The 21,536-nt window shown below is 45.3% G+C and overlaps 1 protein-coding gene across 2 annotated transcripts in view; it reads right to left on the bottom strand.

The window, feature by feature from the left end:
• Nucleotides 1-907: 907 nt before the first annotated feature.
• The window catches only part of IQCG (IQ motif containing G), a 21,564-nt gene continuing 935 nt past the window's right edge, over nucleotides 908-21,536 (bottom strand). For both annotated transcript variants that reach the window (XM_027884112.1, XM_027884113.1), the window contains exons 2-11: nucleotides 19,915-20,004; nucleotides 18,027-18,170; nucleotides 14,441-14,685; nucleotides 13,555-13,683; nucleotides 11,573-11,654; nucleotides 5,228-5,389; nucleotides 4,537-4,611; nucleotides 2,944-3,075; nucleotides 1,630-1,731; nucleotides 908-1,139 (exon numbers count right to left, since the gene is read on the bottom strand). In XM_027884112.1, the coding sequence (XP_027739913.1) occupies nucleotides 1,005-1,139; nucleotides 1,630-1,731; nucleotides 2,944-3,075; nucleotides 4,537-4,611; nucleotides 5,228-5,389; nucleotides 11,573-11,654; nucleotides 13,555-13,683; nucleotides 14,441-14,685; nucleotides 18,027-18,152 (1,188 nt within the window). In that variant the 5' untranslated portion in view covers nucleotides 18,153-18,170; nucleotides 19,915-20,004 and the 3' untranslated portion in view covers nucleotides 908-1,004. The remainder of the gene's footprint in view (nucleotides 1,140-1,629; nucleotides 1,732-2,943; nucleotides 3,076-4,536; nucleotides 4,612-5,227; nucleotides 5,390-11,572; nucleotides 11,655-13,554; nucleotides 13,684-14,440; nucleotides 14,686-18,026; nucleotides 18,171-19,914; nucleotides 20,005-21,536) is intronic.

Below are 21,536 nucleotides of genomic sequence, written 5' to 3'. Positions count from 1 at the left end.
AGTAAACTCTGCCTGACAGTTGGGCACCAGCCCCTTTTCCTGTTCAGAGTTCTGAGCCAGAGGCTCTCTGCTCATCTCACTCTCAGTTAAGCTCAGACACGAGGATGTTTGGATGGGGCCAGCACAGGCTGGTCACAAAGAGCAGAGCAGACTGAATGGTTTAGGCTCATCTCCTGCATTGGGAGAGTCAGAAACGAGCCAGTTCAGCTGCAGGGCTTTTTGCTCAGACCTGCACGTGACTGACTGACAGTGGTGTCAGGAGAAGGGGTTCCCCTCTTGGCCTCTCAGTTACAAAGCGGTTCTGCTCCCCAGCTGATCTGCTCCCTGCCTACAGCCCCATCTCGCTGAGCAGGGACGGATGCTGGGGCGGTGGGGACAGTGTGACAGACCAGCTCCCATAGGCAGCAGGTCCATCTGTCTTTTCCCATTGTTCCTCCCCTTGGTGAGAAGGAGCTGTTTTGTCTGTGTGCTGACACTGTGCAGGGCTATGGGAGTGGAAACCTGTGTGCTGTGACTGCACTTGTGTTCACACTGCAAACTGCCCATGTTCTCCCTGGCTGACCTGGCACAGGCACTGTGGCAGGGAGAGCATGGCTGGAGCCCAGACGTGGGTGCCTCAACCTCCCTTGACCCACGGCAAACACCAGCACTCCAGCCACGGCCAGTGCTTTGAGGGCTCAGAGGAGTTTCTGGGTGCAGAGCATCCCATGCCAGTGAGCTACTGGGCTGGTGACAGGATTACCTCCCACTCGTTCCCCTGAAGCTCTTGCGGGGGGTATAGTGTTTCTCACTGCTTTGATGCAAATTCCCTTTGTGCTGGAGAAACTTTCAGCTGTACAAGGGCAGCTTCAAGATCTTTATGCAGCTGCACCTTAACTGTGTCAGTCATGAACTGTGTTGTCCAGAATTGCCTGAGCTCTGTTACATGGTTTATCTTGTCCTGCCGGACAGACTACAGTGCTCTGCCCAGCAACAGACCTGGAGCACATCTGTGGGCACTTTCTTTACTTTTTCTTTCCTCCAGATTTTTCCTTCTCTGTGTCTGTCTGCACTGCTGTCTGTTCCTTCAGAAGCTTCTCGAGGGCCTGGTAGGGGCCAAGGAATCTGCGGACCATCATGCCTTTCCACCAGGCCTGCAGCTGGAAGTGAGAGAGAGAGGCCTCAGGGGAAATTTCTTGCCAGGGTATCTGGTACAGCTCAATGCCAGAGAGTCTGTCCTGTGCTCCCCAGACACAGGAGGGAACCCCCAGCCCACACAGCAGCCGTCGGGCCTTGCTGGTGGCACTGGAGGCACCCACAGTTGGGACAGGCCACCTGTGGCTGGTGGCAAGGGACAAGCAGGGACACTGCCCCATGGCCCTCCCTGTGTCACCCATGCAGTGGGGCTGATGCAATGGGTGCAGCCCCAGATCATTCCAGCAGACTGGCTTCTCCCCTTTGGCTCCCATCTCAAACCTGCAGCCAGCTGCAGGTTCTGAGTCAGAAAGGGACAGGCTCTGTCCTTTGCTTGTGCCACCCCACACCAGCCAACTTTATTGGGCATTTTCTGCCTGGACAAAACCTGTGGCACAGGTTATTAACTCCCAGCTGCTGCTGGAGCAGCACCACCTCAGCTTTGCTCCCCTTTACCTTCAGGGCGCTCTTCAGCTCCAGGGCTTCCTGCTCTCGTTGTTCTTTTCTGTTCTTCTTTTCTGTCCGGTCAGTGATGATGGTTTCCTCGAACAACAGGCACTGCAAGAATGCACAGGGGTGGCAAAAGCCACATGACAAACACATCCCCTAAACTGCAGGGCCAGCCTTTGAGGCTCACTGTGCCCAGCCACTTGCCAGGGCAGGGCTCACCTGGGTGCAAGGATTCTTCTCCTCTGGCTGCCTACGGGTCTTGTCCTTGCCACTCACTTCCCACAGCTCTGCCAGAACTGCTCAGGCCTGTGGGTCCCCACTCTGTGCACCAGGGAGCTCCAGGGCAGCACAGGGGTAATGTGTGAGTGTGGACCTCCCTCCCCAACCTCCTTTGTTTGATCCTTCCTCAATCCAGATGGCAAATGTTGCTCATTACCACTGTCAGTCCTCAGGCACTTGGAGCTGCAGCCAAAGTGGAACCTCTCAAGGCCTGGGTGTAATTAACCCCCTGATCCCGTGCTCTAAAATGGCTCTCTGATGGCGTCCCAGGCAACAGCTGGTGGTGGGGAGGACGTGTGGTCCCTCGGGCTAAGCAGCAGAGGATGTACAAACACACTTGGGACTCTGAGATGACAGTGCAGAGTGAAAAATGAGCCCACAAGCAGGAAAACATCAAATCCTGTCCCATCATCTCAGACCCACTGACGGTAAGGAATGATTACAAGTTAATTCCTTCTGGCTTTAAAACACACATTTTCTAGACACTTCTCCCTGCCCTGTGCTGCTGTTCCACTGTGATCAGAGCCCAGCAGTTAAACAAGAACCCAGTGTGGGGTAGGAATGGTTCTAACTGGAATCAGCTCCCTGATAACAGCACTGTGCATCTGGGAATGTGTGTCTGCAGGAAGGGATGAGCTGCCTTTTCCAGTCCCAGCCTGTTTTACCCTGATGTTGCTAGAAGGAGCTGGAAGAAGCAGATTTGTTCAGACTAAGGCAGCAGACCAAGGTGAGATGTACCGATGGGATGGGACAGTGTCTTTGCCCCTCACAAATGCTGTCAGTAGCTCTCTCAGTACTTGCCGTTATGTGAAGTAGCTGTAGGTGAAATATCATCATCCCTCCTTGATGTCACAGGTGGCAAATGGAAGATGACATCTCAGTCGCTGCCTTCCCAGGACCAGTGTTTATAATTGCACCCTGTGCCTCAAAGTTACTGATTTATTTTTTTCCCATGGTCCTGATTCCTTATCTGAGTGAGGGCAGGAAAAAGCCCAGTGCAGTTTTGCATGGCTGAGCACTGAGATGCTGTTCATGTCTTACCTCCTTGGCAAATTTCTGCATTGTTTCCAAGTTCTCTGCCTTCAATGCTCTTAGGTCATCCAGTTCCCCTTCTTTCGCGTTGGTGTCATTTTCATACTTCTCCATCCAGTATTCCAGCTTCTCTTCCACCATCTGCATGGGGAGAAAGTGGTGCTCAGCACGGTGCAAAGAGTGCACAGGTGAGAGGTTTGCTGCTATTACGTGGCCTGCTCTCAGGAATGTGATGAGAGTCCTGTAAATGGCGCACAGACAGTGTTTGCTTCTCATCTTGGAAGGATCAAGCCCCTAGGACAAAATTACTGGATACAGGATAAATTGCTGCTGGCAGGAGATGAGGAGACTGGGTCAGGCTTTCAGGGGTACATGGGGGTTGGAGAAGCACTGGGGGTTAGTTTTGTGCACAGTCAGTCCTGGTGAAGCAAGAGACAACCAGAAGCCATTCTTTGTGTATACAGAGGGAGGGGGTGGGTTAAAAAACAATTTGGCAGAGGGAAATCGTTTCTTTTGCCTGACTCCCTGTCTGCTTTCTGGATTAAGCACTAGGAATAAGGTCCCAGGGGACAGCACTTCACGCCGTTTCAGGTTGTGAACTTGGCTTTGTCTCACTCGTGAATAGGGCAGGTGTTTCTGAAACAGTCACACAGATGACTTCCTGCCATTCACCAATGACTTCTCCATAGCAACAACCGTGATTGCTTCCATGGAAAAATAATCTGAGGAAAAGCATCAATCTCATTACGGCATCACAGCTGGACACACAAGGGAGATGGAGGGCACGGTCACCCTCCTCTCTGCGGGCCCCTGCAAAGCCACCAGCTGCTGTGTGAGCTGCCGGTCAGACAGGCTGCAGGGGGGACTTGGGCAGTCCCCTCGCTGTGAGCGTTGATCAGAGCAAGGCTCTGGGGTACAGAGCAGTGTTTAATTGCTCACAAGATACAGCACTGGTTTGCACTCAAATTGCATTTTAGAAAATATATTATCTCCTATTAAATTTTGTACTGGCAGTGATGTCAGGTACCCTGCAGTAGTACAGGTTTTCTTCCAGTCATATCATTTATGAGAGGCTTTGCAATGTTAACACCACGGGGACGTTCATGGTTGGTTACTGCTGAGAATGTGCACAGTAGCTGTGGGTTAGCAATTCTCCAACCCTGATTCTTCCCTAGATAAAGATAAGGCAAAACTGGTCTGGCAGTTTGTGTCGTTCCCTCCTCAGTGTCCCCTCTGTGCAGCCCTTGGGCAGTAGTGCTCTTCCCCGAGGAGCTGGGAGCCCCAGATACTGCCGAGGAAGGTCTAAATAACATTCCAGTTAGCCAAATACGACTATCTGAGGGAGGAAAAATCTGCGACACCTGAATGAACAAGGCCAATTATTACATGAACCCTAATTTTAAGGAAATGTATCTATTTGTAGCAAATCTGACTTCTGGGAGAGTTGGGTTAATTAAGACATGAGGATAAGTAATCATTCTAACTGCAGCAGCCATGAACCTGGTACATTTGTGGACCAATAACTGTTTTCCTTTAGTCATTAATTGAGGATGAAATGTTTATAGTTCGGTATTTTAAGCATTAGCTGACAGTCACACATACCTGATACTGTTGCCTGAGGAAATTTTCAGTCTCCATGTGGAGTTGAATCTCCTCATCAGTTCTGTTCTTAAAGTTCTGTGATCAGTGCAGACAGAAAATGTGTGGGACAAAATTAGTGTGTAACACAGTGCTGCTGAAAGCCAAGTTAAGAGTGCGGGAGCTCTGAGTAGCCCACAGACATTTTTTCCAGTGACAAAATTAACTGAGGCAGTTCTTGCCCCTGGGCCATCCATGAAATAGGGACAATTAGATCAGATCTTGATCGGTCAAAAAAAGATGCTTGCAAAACCAAAACAGTTTTCTAGTCCAGTTCACCTTCTGTCCACATGAGCAGCTCTATCAGCACAGTCTGATGAGGGCAGTGCTGGGAGCTCTGGCTGCCTGTGTTGCTAAATACCCTTATAACTACCACTTTGGACATACTTATGGGTCTGGTTTTGTGACAATGGCATTACTTTAAGCATTCAGTGTCTCCTGCAGCCACGACATTCTGTTGGTGTTTGCAGGACCATACAGAGAAGCAGTGGAAAAGATAAGGGTTTCTAATCCCAATGAGTTTCCTGATCCAGTTCAAACAGTTGTGCTGGTGACTATGAGGGAGAACAGGAAGGGCATCTGGGGAGCCGAGGGAGGGCTCTCCCCCCTACTGGCTGGAGATGCCTTCCAGTAAGGACCATGGGGAAGGGCTTACCTGGATTTCCTTGTTCAGGGCGTTCTCTTCCTTGCTGCACTTCTTCTGGGTTTGGTGGATCTGGAGGTCTGTGTCTTTCTTCATGTAGGAGCTCTCTGTGTCCAGTTTGGCCGTCTTCTCTTGGAGTTTGTCTTTGAGGCGATCAATGATCTTATCTCGGTTCTGGTGGAGACAGAAGCAGCACAAAAGCAAGCCTGGAGACTGAGGTCAGCTCACTGTCTCTTAATCTCTCCACTCCCTGATAAACTCAGAAGAGACAAGGCTACAGGCTTCACGCTTTCCCTGAATGTTGCTCCATTTCAGCCTCTGCTTCGAAGGTTAGTTTGATTTGTAGCCCATATAGACAGCAATAAACCCATCAGCAAGTAGTGATTACCTCTGGAGACAGTGGAGTGATGAACAGAGTGGGACAAGAGGCCAGGCCTTCTGGTCTCTGGTGCAGAAATGGATTCAGACATGCTTAGTATAAACATGAAAGAAGCCACATAATTTTAGCCACTTAAAGCTAGGCTTTACTTTTACTAACCTCTTGGATTAGACCATCTCAGTGAGAGAGCATCTGTAAGAGGATAATGGCTCAGCCCCACATAAGCCAAAGTTTGTCATCCTAAAGTATACTCTATTCCTTGGATTCATTTTTCTCTGGTTATGCAGCATCAGTATAAACTCAAACTTAGGAACAGGTGCAAATCTTATCCTGTCTTGCTTGTATGTTTAAAGTTATTTCTTGAAATCTTACCAGGTAGATGGTGCCCACTTTGTTATAAAAACATACAGCTGGGGCAAGGAAGAAGTATCAAGGAAAAACTGGCTCTGAGCTCCCAGCCTCTCCCCATGCCTTGTTTTGTGATGGAGCTGAGCTTTCCCTTTCTGCTCTCCAGAGCTCCCCCACAGACAAGAATCCTGAGTGGTTTGTCCAGCATTTGGAGCATGCTTAGGAAGCAAAGCACATTTGCTTGATTTAGGGTTGCTGTTTTGTTTACTCCTTTTTAATTAGGTTCTTTCAGTAACAGATAAAAGTTCATAATTCTGGGGCTGGAACTTGGAAGAACCGCCTGTAAAATGAAAAACTCTAGACTTTTGTATCAAGAGTTAAGAAGGTCATCAAAGCCTCCTGTGCAATTGTGCAGGATCAACGTGAGCGCCTCCAGTTTGGCACCCAATTGCTCTGTCCCAGCGTTTCTCTTTGCTTTCCTGCCATGCTGCGGTGGGTTTCATATTCATCAGCCAAACCTCACAGCTGAAGATGAAATACTAAAGTGCTGGCATTTAAACCCTTTGAAGCCCCACATATCTTGTCTCTGAAGTACCTCACGTTCCTTAGCTGTGTAAACATGGAAAAATGCCACAGGAAGAAGCCAGCTCAACAGTGCTGTGTTTGAAAGCCTCGGCAGCATGACTCATTTGGAAAAGGTTTCCTTATAAGAAGAGATTGGAGCAGCTAAAAGGAAAGTCCTTACTTCTGACATAGTTAGGAAGAGTAAAGTACATTTATGAGGCTCAGGACAATTGGGGCCCTTGGGTGATGGTGTTCTGTGGGTTCAAAGGTCAGACATTCTCAAGCTTTTGAAGGTTTCCAACATCAGATACTGTTTTACAGACACATCATCATACGACTGCAGACAGCTACAGACATGAGCTGTTTGTGCCCTATTAAGGCTTCTGGTAATGGCTTTTATTTTCCCTGGCATGGAATTTTAGTGGCTGTTGGGAGGGGTTGTGTTCCCGCTCAGTAGACATGGGAGGTGAGCGCACCACTCTATTTTGAGATTGTCATCCTGGGTCATGGTGTAATCGTGTCTAAACTGAGGGGCTGGCAGAGAGAACGGGGAGATGCTAATGGAACAAAAACAATGTTTTGTGGTGCTGAGCCTCTGGGAAGTCAAGTGTTGCTGATGTCAGTGTGTTACTCCTATCTGCCAAAGATCTGCAAACAGGCCAGAAAAGAAGGGTTCAGCCTAGGTTACAAAGCACTCAGAGAATTGAGAAGAGCATGAACATTTCACCAGGTTATTTTCTTTTTCATTTCATATTTGAGCAATGCAAAAAGTGCTTTTGATTCCAGTGCCCCAGGTCTCAGCTGGGATGGGGGCCCATCTGCTCTGTTTTCGCTGTTGTATGGCATGTTTGTGGTTTGGATTTGGTCTGCGGTGTTGTAAAACATCCTGGTCAGAGGTGGAGAGTCTGGGGGCTTGGTTACACAACCCAAAGCAGACGGGAAGTGAAATGCAAAACCCCTCTGGAAGTGAAATGCAAAACCCCTCTGGAAGTGAAATGCAAAACCCCTCTGGTGGTTTACAGCAATGTCCCTCTGGAGAGGGAAAGTTGTCTGCAGGGATGGGGGCAGCTCCTGCTGCTGGACCTGGCACTGCAGATCTGGGGCATGTTCAGTGTTCAGCTGCAGGGAGTAAATGCAGCAGTAAATGCCCATAAGCTGTGGGCACCATCTGCAGAGTGTGCTGTTCCCTGAACTTCAGGGACAGGCACTGGGAAAATGAGTTAATATTTACTCGTTCTGGTTTATCGTAGCAAAGGTCCCCGCCAGGACATGGAACGCTTTCATAGCTGATGCAGTAAATCTCTGGGCTGCTTATTTGGGTTGACTTCAGTGTTGAATCTGCCAAACCAAAGATGCAAAATCATTCCTCGTGTCCAAAACTATCAGAAAACTGTCAGAGACCAAGATCAAAACCCAGGAAATAGTTGTCAGGAGCCAGTCTGCTTCACAAGCAGGTAAACAAGCTGATTTTCTCTGATCTTTCAGCTCACAGACATCAGTTCAGAGGCCTGTCTGCTGTCACCCGGTGCCACAGGAGTCTGCCCCACAGATGCTGTTTGGCCACAAAAACAACTGCACTTAGCTGGAGACCTTATCTGAGCTCCTGTGTTTTCATTTACTTTAATTTATCTGTCTTGTAAGTGCCACCAAGATCTCCCAGCTCTTCCACAGCAATTAGTGTTTACAGTCATTTGAAATACAGCTGATTACAAAAGTAGCCAACAGGAGTAAACAGTCTGAGGAATTCCCCAGCAGTCAGATGAGCCCCCTGCCGCCAGCAGCACTCCCCCTGCTGCCGTTTGGCAGGGGAAGGGGTGCTGTGTTCCTGCCGGCAGCCCCGCTGGGGAGCCCGGCTGCCTCTGCTCCCACACCCAGTGCCTCGGAGCTCAAGCCTCTCACTGGCAGCTGCAGCATCTCAGCTTGCAGAGCCTGGAGATACGCTTAGATCTGCACACCTGCTGCAGCCTGGACCTGCTCCCCCTGAAACCACAACGTGTGGCCCTACAGACACTTCAATAAGATCACAGCCTGCATCTCTGTCCCAGCTCCAGAACATCCCCGTGCCGCACACCCCCAAGGAATGTCAGGGCCCAAAGGACAGAGGGGCTGGCAGGTCACCCAGCTTCAACAGAACAGCTGCTGCAGCCCTCTGCCAGCTCACCTTCGGTACCAGCAACTGTGGGAGAGAGCTGGTGAGGGGCAGCTGCAGAGGGAGCAGGACCTCTTGGCAGCAGCACTCCTGTGGCAAGTCCTGCCCCTCTGGAGCCAGGTTTGGATCTGGTGCACCAGCTCTGGGTCCCGCTGCTCTCCTTAGGGCTCTGCCAGCAGTGGAATGAAGTCACACAGAAGCTCAGGACCATCACAAACCTTGTGCCTTCTACTGGAATCACCTGGTGCATTCCTCCAGTAGAAACATGCACCAGTGGGTGTGCATATATGTTTAATACATTCCCTAGAACACTCCACTGATGCATTTCCTGGGAGAGGAAACATGATGGGTTTTAGTCATACTGCTAAAAGCACGGCCGAGTGGGGCACTGATACAGTGGAGCTGGATGTGTTATGACAGCCCACATGGAATTGAAGTTATGGACCTGTTTTCACTGGTACCGTGGTGCAATGGCTTGGATTCCTGTCTGGTTGGTAGCTGCAATATTGCTGCCTGTTATAAAATTACACCACTACTTCCACACATGTATGGCACGAGTGTATACAAAACCTGCAGGACATAAGTTTTTGGGCGAAGAGCAGTACAGGAATGCTAAAGTTTACATTCCTAAATTTTATGTTAAGGTGTATAATTCCATATATTAATTTGTTTCAAAACCTGTACAGACTGCCATCACTTGTCCAGGAAACCCAAGAAAGTGAGTATTTTTACACAAACTAGAAAATGAACACTGCAGCAGCAAACAGAACCCTGCAGCCAAACCTGAGCTACCGATGCCACTCCTGCACGCTGGGGTAAGAGCAAAACCAGACAGATCATTTCAGCTCCTTTACAGATGTCAGTGCTTTCCAAGGGGAAAGAAAACAAAACAAAGACATTTAGCATTTGATTTGTGTTCCATTAGAAAGAAAAATAAGCTGAGCAGGCTAATAAGGTATTAATTAGCATCTCATTAAGAGGTAGCAAGGATGAAAATACATATGCACAGGAAACATGAGTGAAGCAAAGGCCATGTTTTTCTGGTTCCAAGATTAGATTTGCTGTCTTTTGTTTTCTCATCCACTAGGCTGGAGACAGCCATGTAGGCTTTTGTCTACAGGTCTGTGCATTATTATTGTTGTTCAAAGTACTCCAAAATCAGCAAGCTGTATTTTTGTTTTTAATTAGTTGGCAAGGTGACAAATCATGCAAGTGTCTGTAAAACTGCCTACAGGAAAATCCCATATGAAGCAAACAGAAATTACTCTCCCTTGGAAGACGCAGTGAGACACCATTATTTTTGGCACAGGAGGAAAGCAGTACTTGAAAGTAGTCTTGTCTTTGATTTGTTATCAAAGCTGAAACTATAAGGAAGCCCAGAAAAAGACTTTTAAGCTTAAAATATTAAATACCAGATGAGTGCAGATCCCACTTGATGAGGCAAAACCCAAGAACTGATTAGCACTGAAAGAACAAGGAGAAGAGCCTCCCCTGGGCACGGAAGCTACGCACGTTCTTATGACTGCAAGAGGTAGGAGGGGTGCAGGTCAGGACACAGAGAAGTGCCCCTTGTCTGCACAGTGGCAGGACATTGCTGCTGGTGCAAGATGGGATGGTTACAGCCCCCCATATACCAGACCTTGGGAAGGCATTAAACCAGGACTGGGTACATTTATTGTATGCACAGATGTGGTGAGGTTCAGGGAGCACTACACAGAAGGAGAACTCCCTCATCACAGTCACTGGCTTGGGGAGTGGGAGAACAGAAACTCCTCGGGAGCCATCAGTCTGACTGAGAAGGGACAATGTGCAGAAGCAAAAAAAGATCCTTCATGTTTTTACAACCATCCTGTATTTACAATTAAACTTTTCATTGCACATGCATCCAGGCCACCAACACAAAACCTTCATGTTCTACAAACCAACTTCACCAGCATGTCAGCAGCTTAAAATTCCTCTGTGTAATCAACTATATCCTGGCTTGATTACTGTCTACACTTTTGTCCAGAGTGACACCAATTCTTTCCTCAGATGCTCTTGCTGTCCTCTTGCTCACTACTGAACAGTGTCAGATTCTTGTTCCTCCCTCCAGCCCTTGTACAGCCCTGACCCAGCCTGCCTTTTGCTCCTTTGATGTCACTCACCATCTCCTGCCCCAGCAGGGCCAGGCTGTGCTTCCATGTTGCAGGAGCATCAAGTCTGAGCTGTCTGGTGAGCATCACAGTGACCAGTGATAAGCCACTGAATTGATCTGCACTTGTGTAGCAAGTCTGACCTTTCCAGAATGCCCCAGATTTCCTGCTCGTGCACACACTGTTTGCGTGATGCAGACAGAAGGGCTGAAGCTTTCCAGAAAGATCAAGGTGACAGCATATGTGCAGTAACATTGATTTGCCCTTGTTTGGGATTTTCTAATGTCTGGAAGCCTAATAAAATAGATACTATAAAGGCATTTCCCCAGACAAAAATGTAGGTAGAAAAATGACCTGCCCCTATACAAGGTGTCTGTCTTTCTCATTCCTTCTTTGTCACATTTTCGTCTGTGCCAGATCATCTGCATGAGTATGAGAGAACCTGAGATACTGTTTTCTGCAGATAACCTTTTTCTCACTGATTGCAGATATCTGTGCTTTGCCACTCCTAGCAGTGGTTTTAGGATATTCTACTTTGATCATGTTCTCTGATGATTATGAGCATTTTGAGCTCCCATTTGAAAACCACTGGACACTGCTCTCAAAATCACTAGTGGGCTAATTCCAAATGCAGACCTTTATTGCAGTAATTCTACTTCTATAATTCTAAATGATGGATCATTCTGTATGCCACAGGTCCTCCCTGAGTACTAGATCATGGGCAGTAGAGTTGAGCCTGCTAACAGCTTCCCCCTGGCACAATGCCCAGTGCTAAGTGCTCTCACCTGAAGCTCTTTTGTAGTTTGTCTCTTGACATCTTGCAGCTGTTTCTGGAGTGACTTTATCTCCTTCTTTCCTTCTTCCTCCCTGAAGAAGAATGGGAAAATACAATCACTTGAATATATCAAGAAAGACAAGAGCTGTTTACCTAGAAAGGGAACTTCCTGTCTTCTGATACATTGTGGAAAGATAAACAGAAACTTCTCACCAAAACTACTGCTTTGTTCAGTGAATCCCAAAAGAAGAGGTGCAAAGACTGAGCAAGGCGGAGGGGGAGGATAAGGAGAATGCGCCAAAAAAACAGGGGATGCTCCTGTTAAAAACCTGGAGTGGACTTGAGGATGATGCAATTCCTATAGCAGAGAGGGAAGATGCCTGTCACTGAGTCACAGTTTCTACATTTCAGCAGAAAAATCCCTGATTCTGTGCAGAAGTGTGTCTGAGCAGCAGTGCCAGCTTGTGTGTCATTATATGTATGGAGAACGTTTTTTTCATATTAGACTTAAAATCTTCCAAAAGCACTGTCTCAGGTTCTGAGATCCATGAAAGGGATCTGAGTGAAGGCCAAAAGCCAGAGAGGACCATCTGTCTAAAACAAAACAGATTCAGTAATGTTTTAGATATTATTATTTCACTCAGAGCACTTATCCAAGCTTTTATGCTCATGATTTGATTTAAAACCAGTAAATACCACAGTTGGCACCTGACATTTTGTATCCTATCCCAACCTTACAATCACACGTGCATTTGATTTCCAGAGTCTTTAGCTAGTTTGATTTTGATGAACAAAAGCCCCTGATAAGGGGTCCCAGTTTCACTGAAGATGCCTTTCAGAGTAGTGTATTCACACAAAACCAGGCAAATATTTATTATCCTGAAAGATAGATCAAGTTCATTCCATGAAAAGAATGTATAGAAGAACAGAGTGGCTGGATATGATTGACAGAATGGAATAAAAAGCATTATTTACTTTCTCATTGTAATTTGTCTGCTCCTTTCTGCCCTCCAGTATTGGGCAGTTATTCCACAACCAATTGCTACTCTCATTTTTGCTTTTTGTCCCTTTCATGGATAAACAATAAATCCCTTGGTTTTAGACAATGGAAGAGATGGGTTTCATGCTCGAAATCACACATTCCACTGGAAGCTGGGGATTTGCCCTGGAGGCAGACCCCTGAGCCACCACAGGAGCTGTTCCAGTAGGTTGGGCTCATGATAAATCATGACTTAGAGCAGCTTTGCCGTGCACCCTAAATAATGGGCCTGAGCTGCTACACAGAGCAAAGTAGCTTTAAAGTGGTCAAATGCTTGTCTGATGACTGTGATTCTCTCTGACAGTCTCGGGCTTGAACCAGAGTTTTGCGTGCTAAAGAAACTCTAAGCCTCTAGTGCTCAGAAATTCGAGGTAAGGAATCACCAGTTTGAGCTGAGATGATAACAAACCTGTACCCTGAAAGATTCGGGGCAGAAGAGGATCTGCAGTGCAGTGGCTGGTGGATTAGCCCTAAATAAGACAACTCCTCTGTCACCATCTGTGCTAAACCCTCACTGCTGCTGGGAAAGGGGAGCCAATTAGCATATGGGTCAGAGCAGATTCTCCTGGGCATCAGATAACCTAAAGGCCATATGTTGCTGGCCCTGGTTTGAACAGATTCTCTGCTGCTCTGGCTTTCACTGTGGACAGGAGTTAAAGATCAGGGAGCTCCTACATCACATTATGTTTTAATTGAAATGAGGCAGCATTTGCATTAATGCAGACACTGGTGTCCACTGTGGTCAAAGCTCAGGCAATTCCTAGCTCAGATCAGTTCTTTCTGAAGTGGAAAGGATTGCAGTTTGTAAAGCAAGCAGAACAATGCAAGTTGAAAAAGTAGAATCCCTTCTGTATTTTGGTTTTGCTAGGTCTTCTTCCTTTTCAGCATGTACTGAGTGGGAATGGGTTTGGCTTTCAGCAGTTTAGCAGAGATGAACTGAACACAACACTGACCTGATGAGGATGTCATCAAACTTGCTCTTTTTTTCCTTCTCTCTCTCATTAGCTTCTGTTAGGCTATTAAATATTCCCGATTCCTGCAACTTTTTCATAGTGACAGTAATTACATCACTTGCATACTGCCTGCCAGGAACAAAAGGATCACAACATTACAGATGTTGGTACTACAGTGTCTGGCACCTTTATCCATTACTGCTTAGAGATAAAGGTAAGGAAATTAAAAATCCCTTTTCTGTTCTTACATCCTCTCAAACCCAGGAGTGCTTCTCCCATGGTATCTGCTTCTTGTACATGTGAAAAACTCTGCATTAGGAGTTGGTTGAAGTTTATAATTTAAAAGTGCTGGCTGTGCTGCCATTAGGAAGGAGGCTGCTGGCCTGCAGTTGTGGTGACAGATAGGTGGATCCTGGAAAATGAGACCTGGGAATGCAAATAAGTGTGTCTGTGGGGGGATACCTGGATGCCAAAATATCCCAGTAGAGCCCTAAGCTGATCTTAACAAATAACTTGTCCATTTTATTGAATGTCATGGTGCATATGGCACTTATATTTTGGCAGCTCCCCAGTCTGTCTTTTAAACCAAAGGCTGCTGGTATTTCTGTAAATCAAGACACTGGATTAAGTGCAGGAATAAAGTTTGTTTTAAAAAAGAAAGAAAATATTTAGTCTTATCTGTTCTATGAAGGAGAACGGTTTTAAGTGCCACAGACACTCTGCCCTGCAGAATGAGTGAGTTCAGGAGAAGGCTCATATCCCACTTGCCTTTGGGTTTTGCTAAGGGAACCTGACTCCAGGTACCAGAACATCAGCACTGATTTTGCTTTCAAGAGATAGACTGAGGACTTTACACCTGAGCATCCTTCATAGGTGCTTCACTCACCTGTCAGCCTCAATTTTTCTGAGCTTCTCTGCAGTCAGAGCGCTGAGTTTCCTGCCACTTTTGGAAGGCTGATGGGTGCTTTTCCCATCTTCAGTTTTCCCCGTCTGCTGCTCGTGTTCAGTGTTTTTCAGGGCCATGGAGGTAACTGTTTCCTCACTCTCTTGCCTTGCTGACATAAGCTCTGGGTCATTAATGTCCAGCTCCTTCTGGGTCTCTATAATTTCTTTCATTTCCTGGATGCCAGTCTAAAAGGGAGTAAGAGACCTGCTTGCACACTGAGCAGTAGAAATAAACCCTCTGCAATGTTATATGAGAGGAAGAAAGATGTTACAGTCTGCAAGGAGTAGAAGAGCAGAAACATTTATGTTGCTTAGCTTTGAGCACACAGTGTAGTTTATTGATGTTTATGGGCTCAAAAGCCCTTAAGTGACAGGACTAGAAGAAGCCTCAAAGGTGAATTCATCTGCTCCAAGAGATGCTGGTTCAGACTGTGGCATTCCTGACATGTCCTTAATGGCCTCCAGCAATGGAGACTACACACCCTCCTGCCAGTGCCAGCACCTCTCAGCAATTTTTACCATAAGAAAGTCTTTTCTCCTCAGCAGCACTTGAGGCCCTGGCTTGTCATCCTGGTCTCTGTAGCACAGAGAACAAATCATACCCTCCTTTTATTGCAGCAGCTTTGGTGCACTGGAAGACTGTTAGCCTGTTTCCCCTCTGCCTTCTCTCCATCTTAGACATTTCCCACTGCCTGTCACCACAACCTTTGCCTACAATATCAGTGTTATAACTAGAGCTATGTGGAAATAAAAGTGACAGACATCAGCTATCTGCTTAGCAGGTTTTTTGGGAGAGTGACAGCAGAGGAAGTATAGTATGAATTCAAAGATGGAATTCAAAATATTGGCAGCTCTTTCTTCATGGAAAGTTATCTTGTGGCTATGTACAATTTTATCAAAAAAGGAAAAGGCCTAAAAAAGCAAAAATGCACATTATAAAGTTGGCTAAGCTCTTGCTTCCAGGAATTTCTCTGCTTCCAGGAATTTCTCTGCTTGATGTGCTATGGGTGAGAATGCAGGTGTGTACTCTGGGACACTAAAAGAGAAATTTTTTTGCCTGCCTACCAGCATCACTGTGGCTCAACACTTCCTAGCAGCACTGCTGACACCAGCTAACACAGTCACTGCCAACCCCATCTCAGTCCACAGCTGCCTGCTCCCCATCCTGCCTGCATGGGGAAGTGGATAAAGAGCTCACTGTGATGAAACATTTTCCAGCGAAAAGGAGGGGGAAAAAAGGTTATTTTTAGCCGCACCAGTTCTCAGTCCAGATTCTTCCACAACCACACACACACACACACTGGTGCCAACAGAGTGCAGAGAGGGCAGAGTAAAAACAAGTGGTCAGGGCAGCAGCTGTGGATGCCATTAGTACTTCCAAAAAGTTACTTGTTAAGTGTGACAAGTTACTTGTGAGAGTACTGCAAAGGGCTGCTTCCTTCTGAGTGTCTTGGACAACTCTGGATGGGGTGGATCAGCCTCTGGCAGTGCCTGACTCATCGCTGACTGCAGAAGAAGGCTAAGTGACTATGTGCTTAATTTTTGGACAGTTAAATTTACATTAAATGAATCACATGCAAAGTATACACAGGCCAATGAAAATTACATAGCTAATTAGTAAAAAAGGGTTTAAATAGCTGGCTGGTGATGGCTCTACTTCAGAAAGAAATAATTTTGGCAAACAAACTGCTTTAATATGTAGATTTTATGAGTATTCTGACAGATGCTTTTTAATGTCTGGGAAAGTTCAAGACAGGCAATAACTGGATTGTCTGTAAACAGTAGGGACTTACACATTACCAAATATCCATGTAAGAGCAAGAAGTTTGTAAACTGCATGTGTTACCAACTCCTAACAGAATCTTGTCTGTTGCCCAAAATACAGTAATACAATAGGCTGTCTCCCTCGGGGGGAGGGAGACTGTGTGAAGCAGTGTACAAGAGCATCTAATCTGGAAAAATCAGTGAGATGCTGGCCAACACTGTGATTAATCCTCTCAGAAATGCCATCAATTGAAATTTAGATGCCAGTCTTTAAAAATGCCATTGATTTGTTTGATTGACAGAGCTCCAGGGTGCTTTGCAAATACAGGTCTTCTACAAATACAAAGAAAACAGGCAAGTGGAAACTGAGAAATGAGGAGGAATAGCAAATTACAGAGCGCCAAGGTTAGCAAGTCACTTCCCTGGGCCATTTTCTTGTTTTTAAATTGTTTCCTTCCCTATTTGTTTTGGCATGTTCAAGAGCAGAATTAGGGTTATAAAGCAGATATAATCTGTGTTCTAAGCAGTGACTTGGTAAAAATGAGCATTTGTGATTGAAAAGTGAAGGTGTCTTCTCTATAATTTAAGTGTGCTTTTAGTAGGTCTATCAGCCTGAGTCTGTGTGTCTGAGGAAGGACAACTCCTACTGTCCCAGAGAAACGCTCTGTGTTTTGCTGCTGGCACAAAAGAGGTTTCCCATCAGCTGAGAGAGGGAGAAGCGTTTTGTGGGAACAGGTGACGCTGGGTCATAGGAGTCTTTAAGGGGAGGAGTGCCCTCTATGGCACAGTTTGAGCATCGTTCCCGCCCTGAAATTCCCTGTAACTCCAGCTGCTTCTGCTTTGCAATGCGTTTTTTGAAAAGGTAGTATGGCAAGGAAACACGTAGAGAACATGTTTATTTACCTTCCTCTGGCATTCTTAAGTGATACATTAGACAGAGGGAACAGCATTAGATATGAAAACTCGGATCCCAGTTTTTAATTTCATTCTGCTCTCACACTTTTTTCTTGAGTTCATTTTAAGAGAATTTCAAACCTGCTAAAACTGGAAACAGCCTGCTATGTCACTTGAAATATATGACCACAGAACTTAGAACCAGTTACCCCTCGGGATGGTCCCGTCCTGTTTCCTATGTCTAACAGCCATCAGAAACATCACAACACCTTCCCCCACAGCAACAAACCTCTGCCTGAGCATTAGGCCTTCTCTCTTCATATGTCTGCCCAAACCCTATTAGTTGCAATGCCTACTGGAAATCAACTAATAATTAATGTTCACTGAGAAAGGGTAGTTACTAATATATTTTGAAGTGCATCTTTCTTAATGCGTTGTCTATGGGAACAAAGGAACTTCATCATGGACTTAGAGAGGAACAGAATTACCCTGGGTTTGAGTACTTTCAAACATTCTATTCACTTCTACTTTTAAAATAGCTGTGCATCTCCATAAGAACCTACATATGGTTTGCTTCCTTTTCTCTAATCCTTTGCTAGTAACTGAGACTTTAAAATCATTAGCCCAGAAAATTTATCACAGGTCAGTAGGGTCCTCTGCAAAGTCTTGACAAAGGCTTCTCAGTGATGCCGCAGTTTAAACATGAAAACCAGTCATCCATGCACTTCTATTGTGTTTCTTCACCCAGGGGTCATGGAGCATTTACAGAAAAAATACTTGAGTTGATTTTTAAAAATGCTGGTAAAAGACAAGGAAAGGAAAAAAATAAGATATTAATTTTTTAAGCGGGGGGGGATATAGGCACATACGTGGCTGAGGTCAGTCTTTTCCTCATCTGAAATTGGCATGATATATCCAAGAATTTCGAGCTGATCGACACAGGTCTCCAGCACAGCAGCAAACTGCAGAGCTTCCAGATGAGTGACTTTTTCCATTTGTTTAGTCTCTGTGTTCTTGCTAAGAGGAACAAAGATAAAAGATACTAATCAGAAAAAAACTACGGTGTTAGTAATGTTAGTAACAGTAGTTTAAACTAAAGGTAGCCCTGAAATAGCTTTATTTGCAGCCTTACATATACTTCCCTGGCTTTGTTTATAGCCTTCCATACACTGTTTATAAGAGGAGCTGTGCTCTGCTAATGGCTGCATTCAGGGACAGTGGGAATGTTTAGCTTTCACAAAACAGAGAGGTCCTGGTCCCTCCTACAGCAGAGCTGGGTGGACAGGCTGGGGACAGAATGGGTGAGGTGTCTCATCCTTCACTTCAAGAGGGAGCAGTGTTTCATAGTGGACTTTGGGAAACAACGGAACAAAGGTGCCTTTTTTTAAAGGAAAAAATTAATTGACAGATGGTGAACCTCCCTGCCCTAATCATTCCTCACAATGACTGTGTAGCCTTCACACTTCTGTGATCTCAGTCTCCTCAGCAGGAAGTGTTACCACCTTAAGATGCTGAAGTCAAACAAGAATTGGTTCTTGGACTAAATAAACTATATTAAGCATTCTGTGTTATTTCACTTTAAATTGCTCTTCAAACATGAAACTGCTCTGACATACACTTAAGCACCCCTTTGCCTTGCTTGCAGATGGAATATTGTGAGAGCACATTGAGGGAAGTGGAAATTTGCTATTAAAAAATACCTAAGAAAACACATGCACAGCAATGGAGAAATTATCAGAGAATTATAATGTTTTAATAAGCCATTGGACAATCCCTCTAAACCCTGCACATACAAACCAGCTGTTTATTGTATAACATGTAGCCCAACTGGAGTCTGTGATGGCTGAGATCCTGAGTGGCCCTGCAATTGGAAGCATCATCATCCACTAACAAAACCTTCATTTGGCTGCTATACCTACAACTTGTTTTTTGCCATCTGTAAAACCCTTGAATAAACATACTCTAGGCCTGCAGAATATTACAGTCCAATCTGTGAGTGTGCCAAGGAAATACATCAGACGGTGCCTGTTTGGATGCAGAGGTTTGGATGCAGTTGTGCTCTGGATGACTGGAAGTCAGTAAGATTTCATAAGCAAGTGTTTAAAAAAATGCCTACTTGCTATAACCTCTCCAAAGCTGTTATCATTTGTCCTCATCCTTTCCTGTTGTCTTTGTTGAAGAAAATATATCAATTTAAAGTTGGAACTTGAAGTTAATTTCTCGTGGGTAGAAAAAAAGGGCCACTTTTCAGTTCAGGTTTATTTGATGTCTGTTAGTACAGAATAGGTGAAACAAAAATATCTTAGATTTTACATATTTGTTTCCTGGTGTCCCTCTGTTGCAGTAAGTTTGATTAATGCAACACGTGTTGAAATGTGCTGTCCTTTGTAACAGGACACAGCTCTCCTTGGGGATAAGATTACAGCTGGAAAGTGTGCCAGGGGCACTGACTGGGATTGCTCTCTCTAAGTGCATAGGAAGAGCAGATACCAGGGAGAGACAGAGGTATTTAAGTTAAAGGATAATACTGGCCCAGGGTCAAAGGAATGTAATTTCCCCTAAGCCAGGCAATTATGATAAGGTTTCTGACTTCTGGATGGATGAAGATATGGAACAGCCTTTCAGACAAGGTAATGGTAGGGGCACCCTGATTTATTTCAAGAAGCTGCTTAAATCATGGCAGGAAAAGATAACAGCCAGGCAGTGATTCTGAACATTGTGTTCACTGCCCTCCTTGTATTGTTTATACCCACTTACCTAATTAATCCCACTGTGCAGGGCTTTTGATGGCAAAGAATGGAACTGATTTCATCCCTTTGCTTCTGAGATATTTTTCCTCTCCTTTATCTTAATTAAAAAAAAAAAAAGTAATATTTTGAGATAGGAATCTGATAATAGCATTAACAAATAAATAGCAAATAATCTATATAATAAACGAAACCCATCACTTTTTCTTTCTTTTCAGTGTTGGAATCAAATATAGAAGTGGAGATGCAGAAATTAAATATTTTTACATCAAGAAAGTCAGACAGTGTCTTTTTGCAGTCCGCAGGCACTAATAAAATATTTTTAAATGTTTTACTCATTTTTATCTTTTTCAGACATCTAAGATCCATATTTTGAGTCTAAACAACATGAGAATAATCTATTACATGTGCAGTCCTAATGCTAAAAATATGGTGAAAAAAGATGTGTTGGGAGATAGCCGTGACAGATGATTATGGCAGCATTTTTGAAAGCAAAAAAAATGCATCTCTCATAGGAAAAAGTGACTTATTTGGAAACAAAGGAGGATGTAACAGCTTTTCCTCTTTCTCATCAGCAACTTCTGCTCAAGAGAGAAAAAACTCGGGATATCAATGTTGCTGGAATGTTTCTCTAAAGCCTTTGCTCCTCCTGTACATCTCCTCTTGTATCCCTGTCCTCACTCAGGAGATCCACGTGCCAAGTCAGTAGGCTCTGGGCTTATGCTGGCTTGGAAATGAGAAGGAAACCACTGTCTGGGGCATTAGGAAACACTACAAACAGGAGCTGCTTGCTCTGGATTTCAGTCTCAATGCCGTGCCCACAGACCCTCTTGATGCAGCCACTGGCACTGCCCTTCATTGCTGTGTTTGCTGAATTCCCTCATTAAACTCTATTAACAATAATTAAAAAAAAAAAAAAAATAAAAAGAGAGGTATGTGAAGGATTCAGCTTCCCTCAGGAGTTTTGGCTGACATTCTTTCCCTGCTGATATAAAGGGAAAGGAAAACAAATCAAGAAATAATTTTTAAAACAAATGTATAAAAAGGCCTGGCCTCCTGTTCCTTTGGGGATTGCAACTCCCTCTGCTGTGTGAGAGCCCTAGATATTCATTTCTCCCACCCTGCTGCCCGATACATGAAAATGGCTTCAAAGGCAGCATTTTGTGCAGCATCCCTTTTAGTCAGCTAAAGAGATTTTGGTGAATTCCAGTGAGAAAACACAGAGCTGAGGATGTCACATCTCCTTTTGCTCTCTGGCAAGCGGTGCTGAACATCCTCCGTGGCAGCGACTGTGCCAGAAATCACAAATAGCTTCATTTTTACCAAAAAAAGGTCTCTCAAAAATCAAAATAGCTGTGGCCTTACAAAACTCTGGCCACAAATGTTAGAATGGAAGGTGCTCGTTTGAAAAAAGGGAAGGGAAGGGAAGGGAAGGGAAGGGAAGGGAAGGGAAGGGATTTCAGTGTAGAAACGTGTTTTCTGTCACCGAGGCGATATCGGGAGTAAAATAAATACGAAATGATTCACCAATTCAAGGTGAGAACAGAGGAAGACGGGCAGGGCCCGGAGCCCACTCCGAACACCAAGCGCTGCCTTTCCCCTCCCCGGGCTCGTCGGCTCGTTCCACCGCCC

Source organism: Empidonax traillii, unplaced genomic scaffold (assembly GCF_003031625.1).
Source record: "Empidonax traillii isolate 1590-97213 ecotype Southwest subspecies unplaced genomic scaffold, ASM303162v1 scaffold138:size3245559, whole genome shotgun sequence".
NCBI classification, from domain to species: domain Eukaryota; kingdom Metazoa; phylum Chordata; class Aves; order Passeriformes; family Tyrannidae; genus Empidonax; species Empidonax traillii.
Note: the sequence above shows the minus strand (reverse complement) of the source record. Positions and strands in the feature narration are given on the sequence as shown.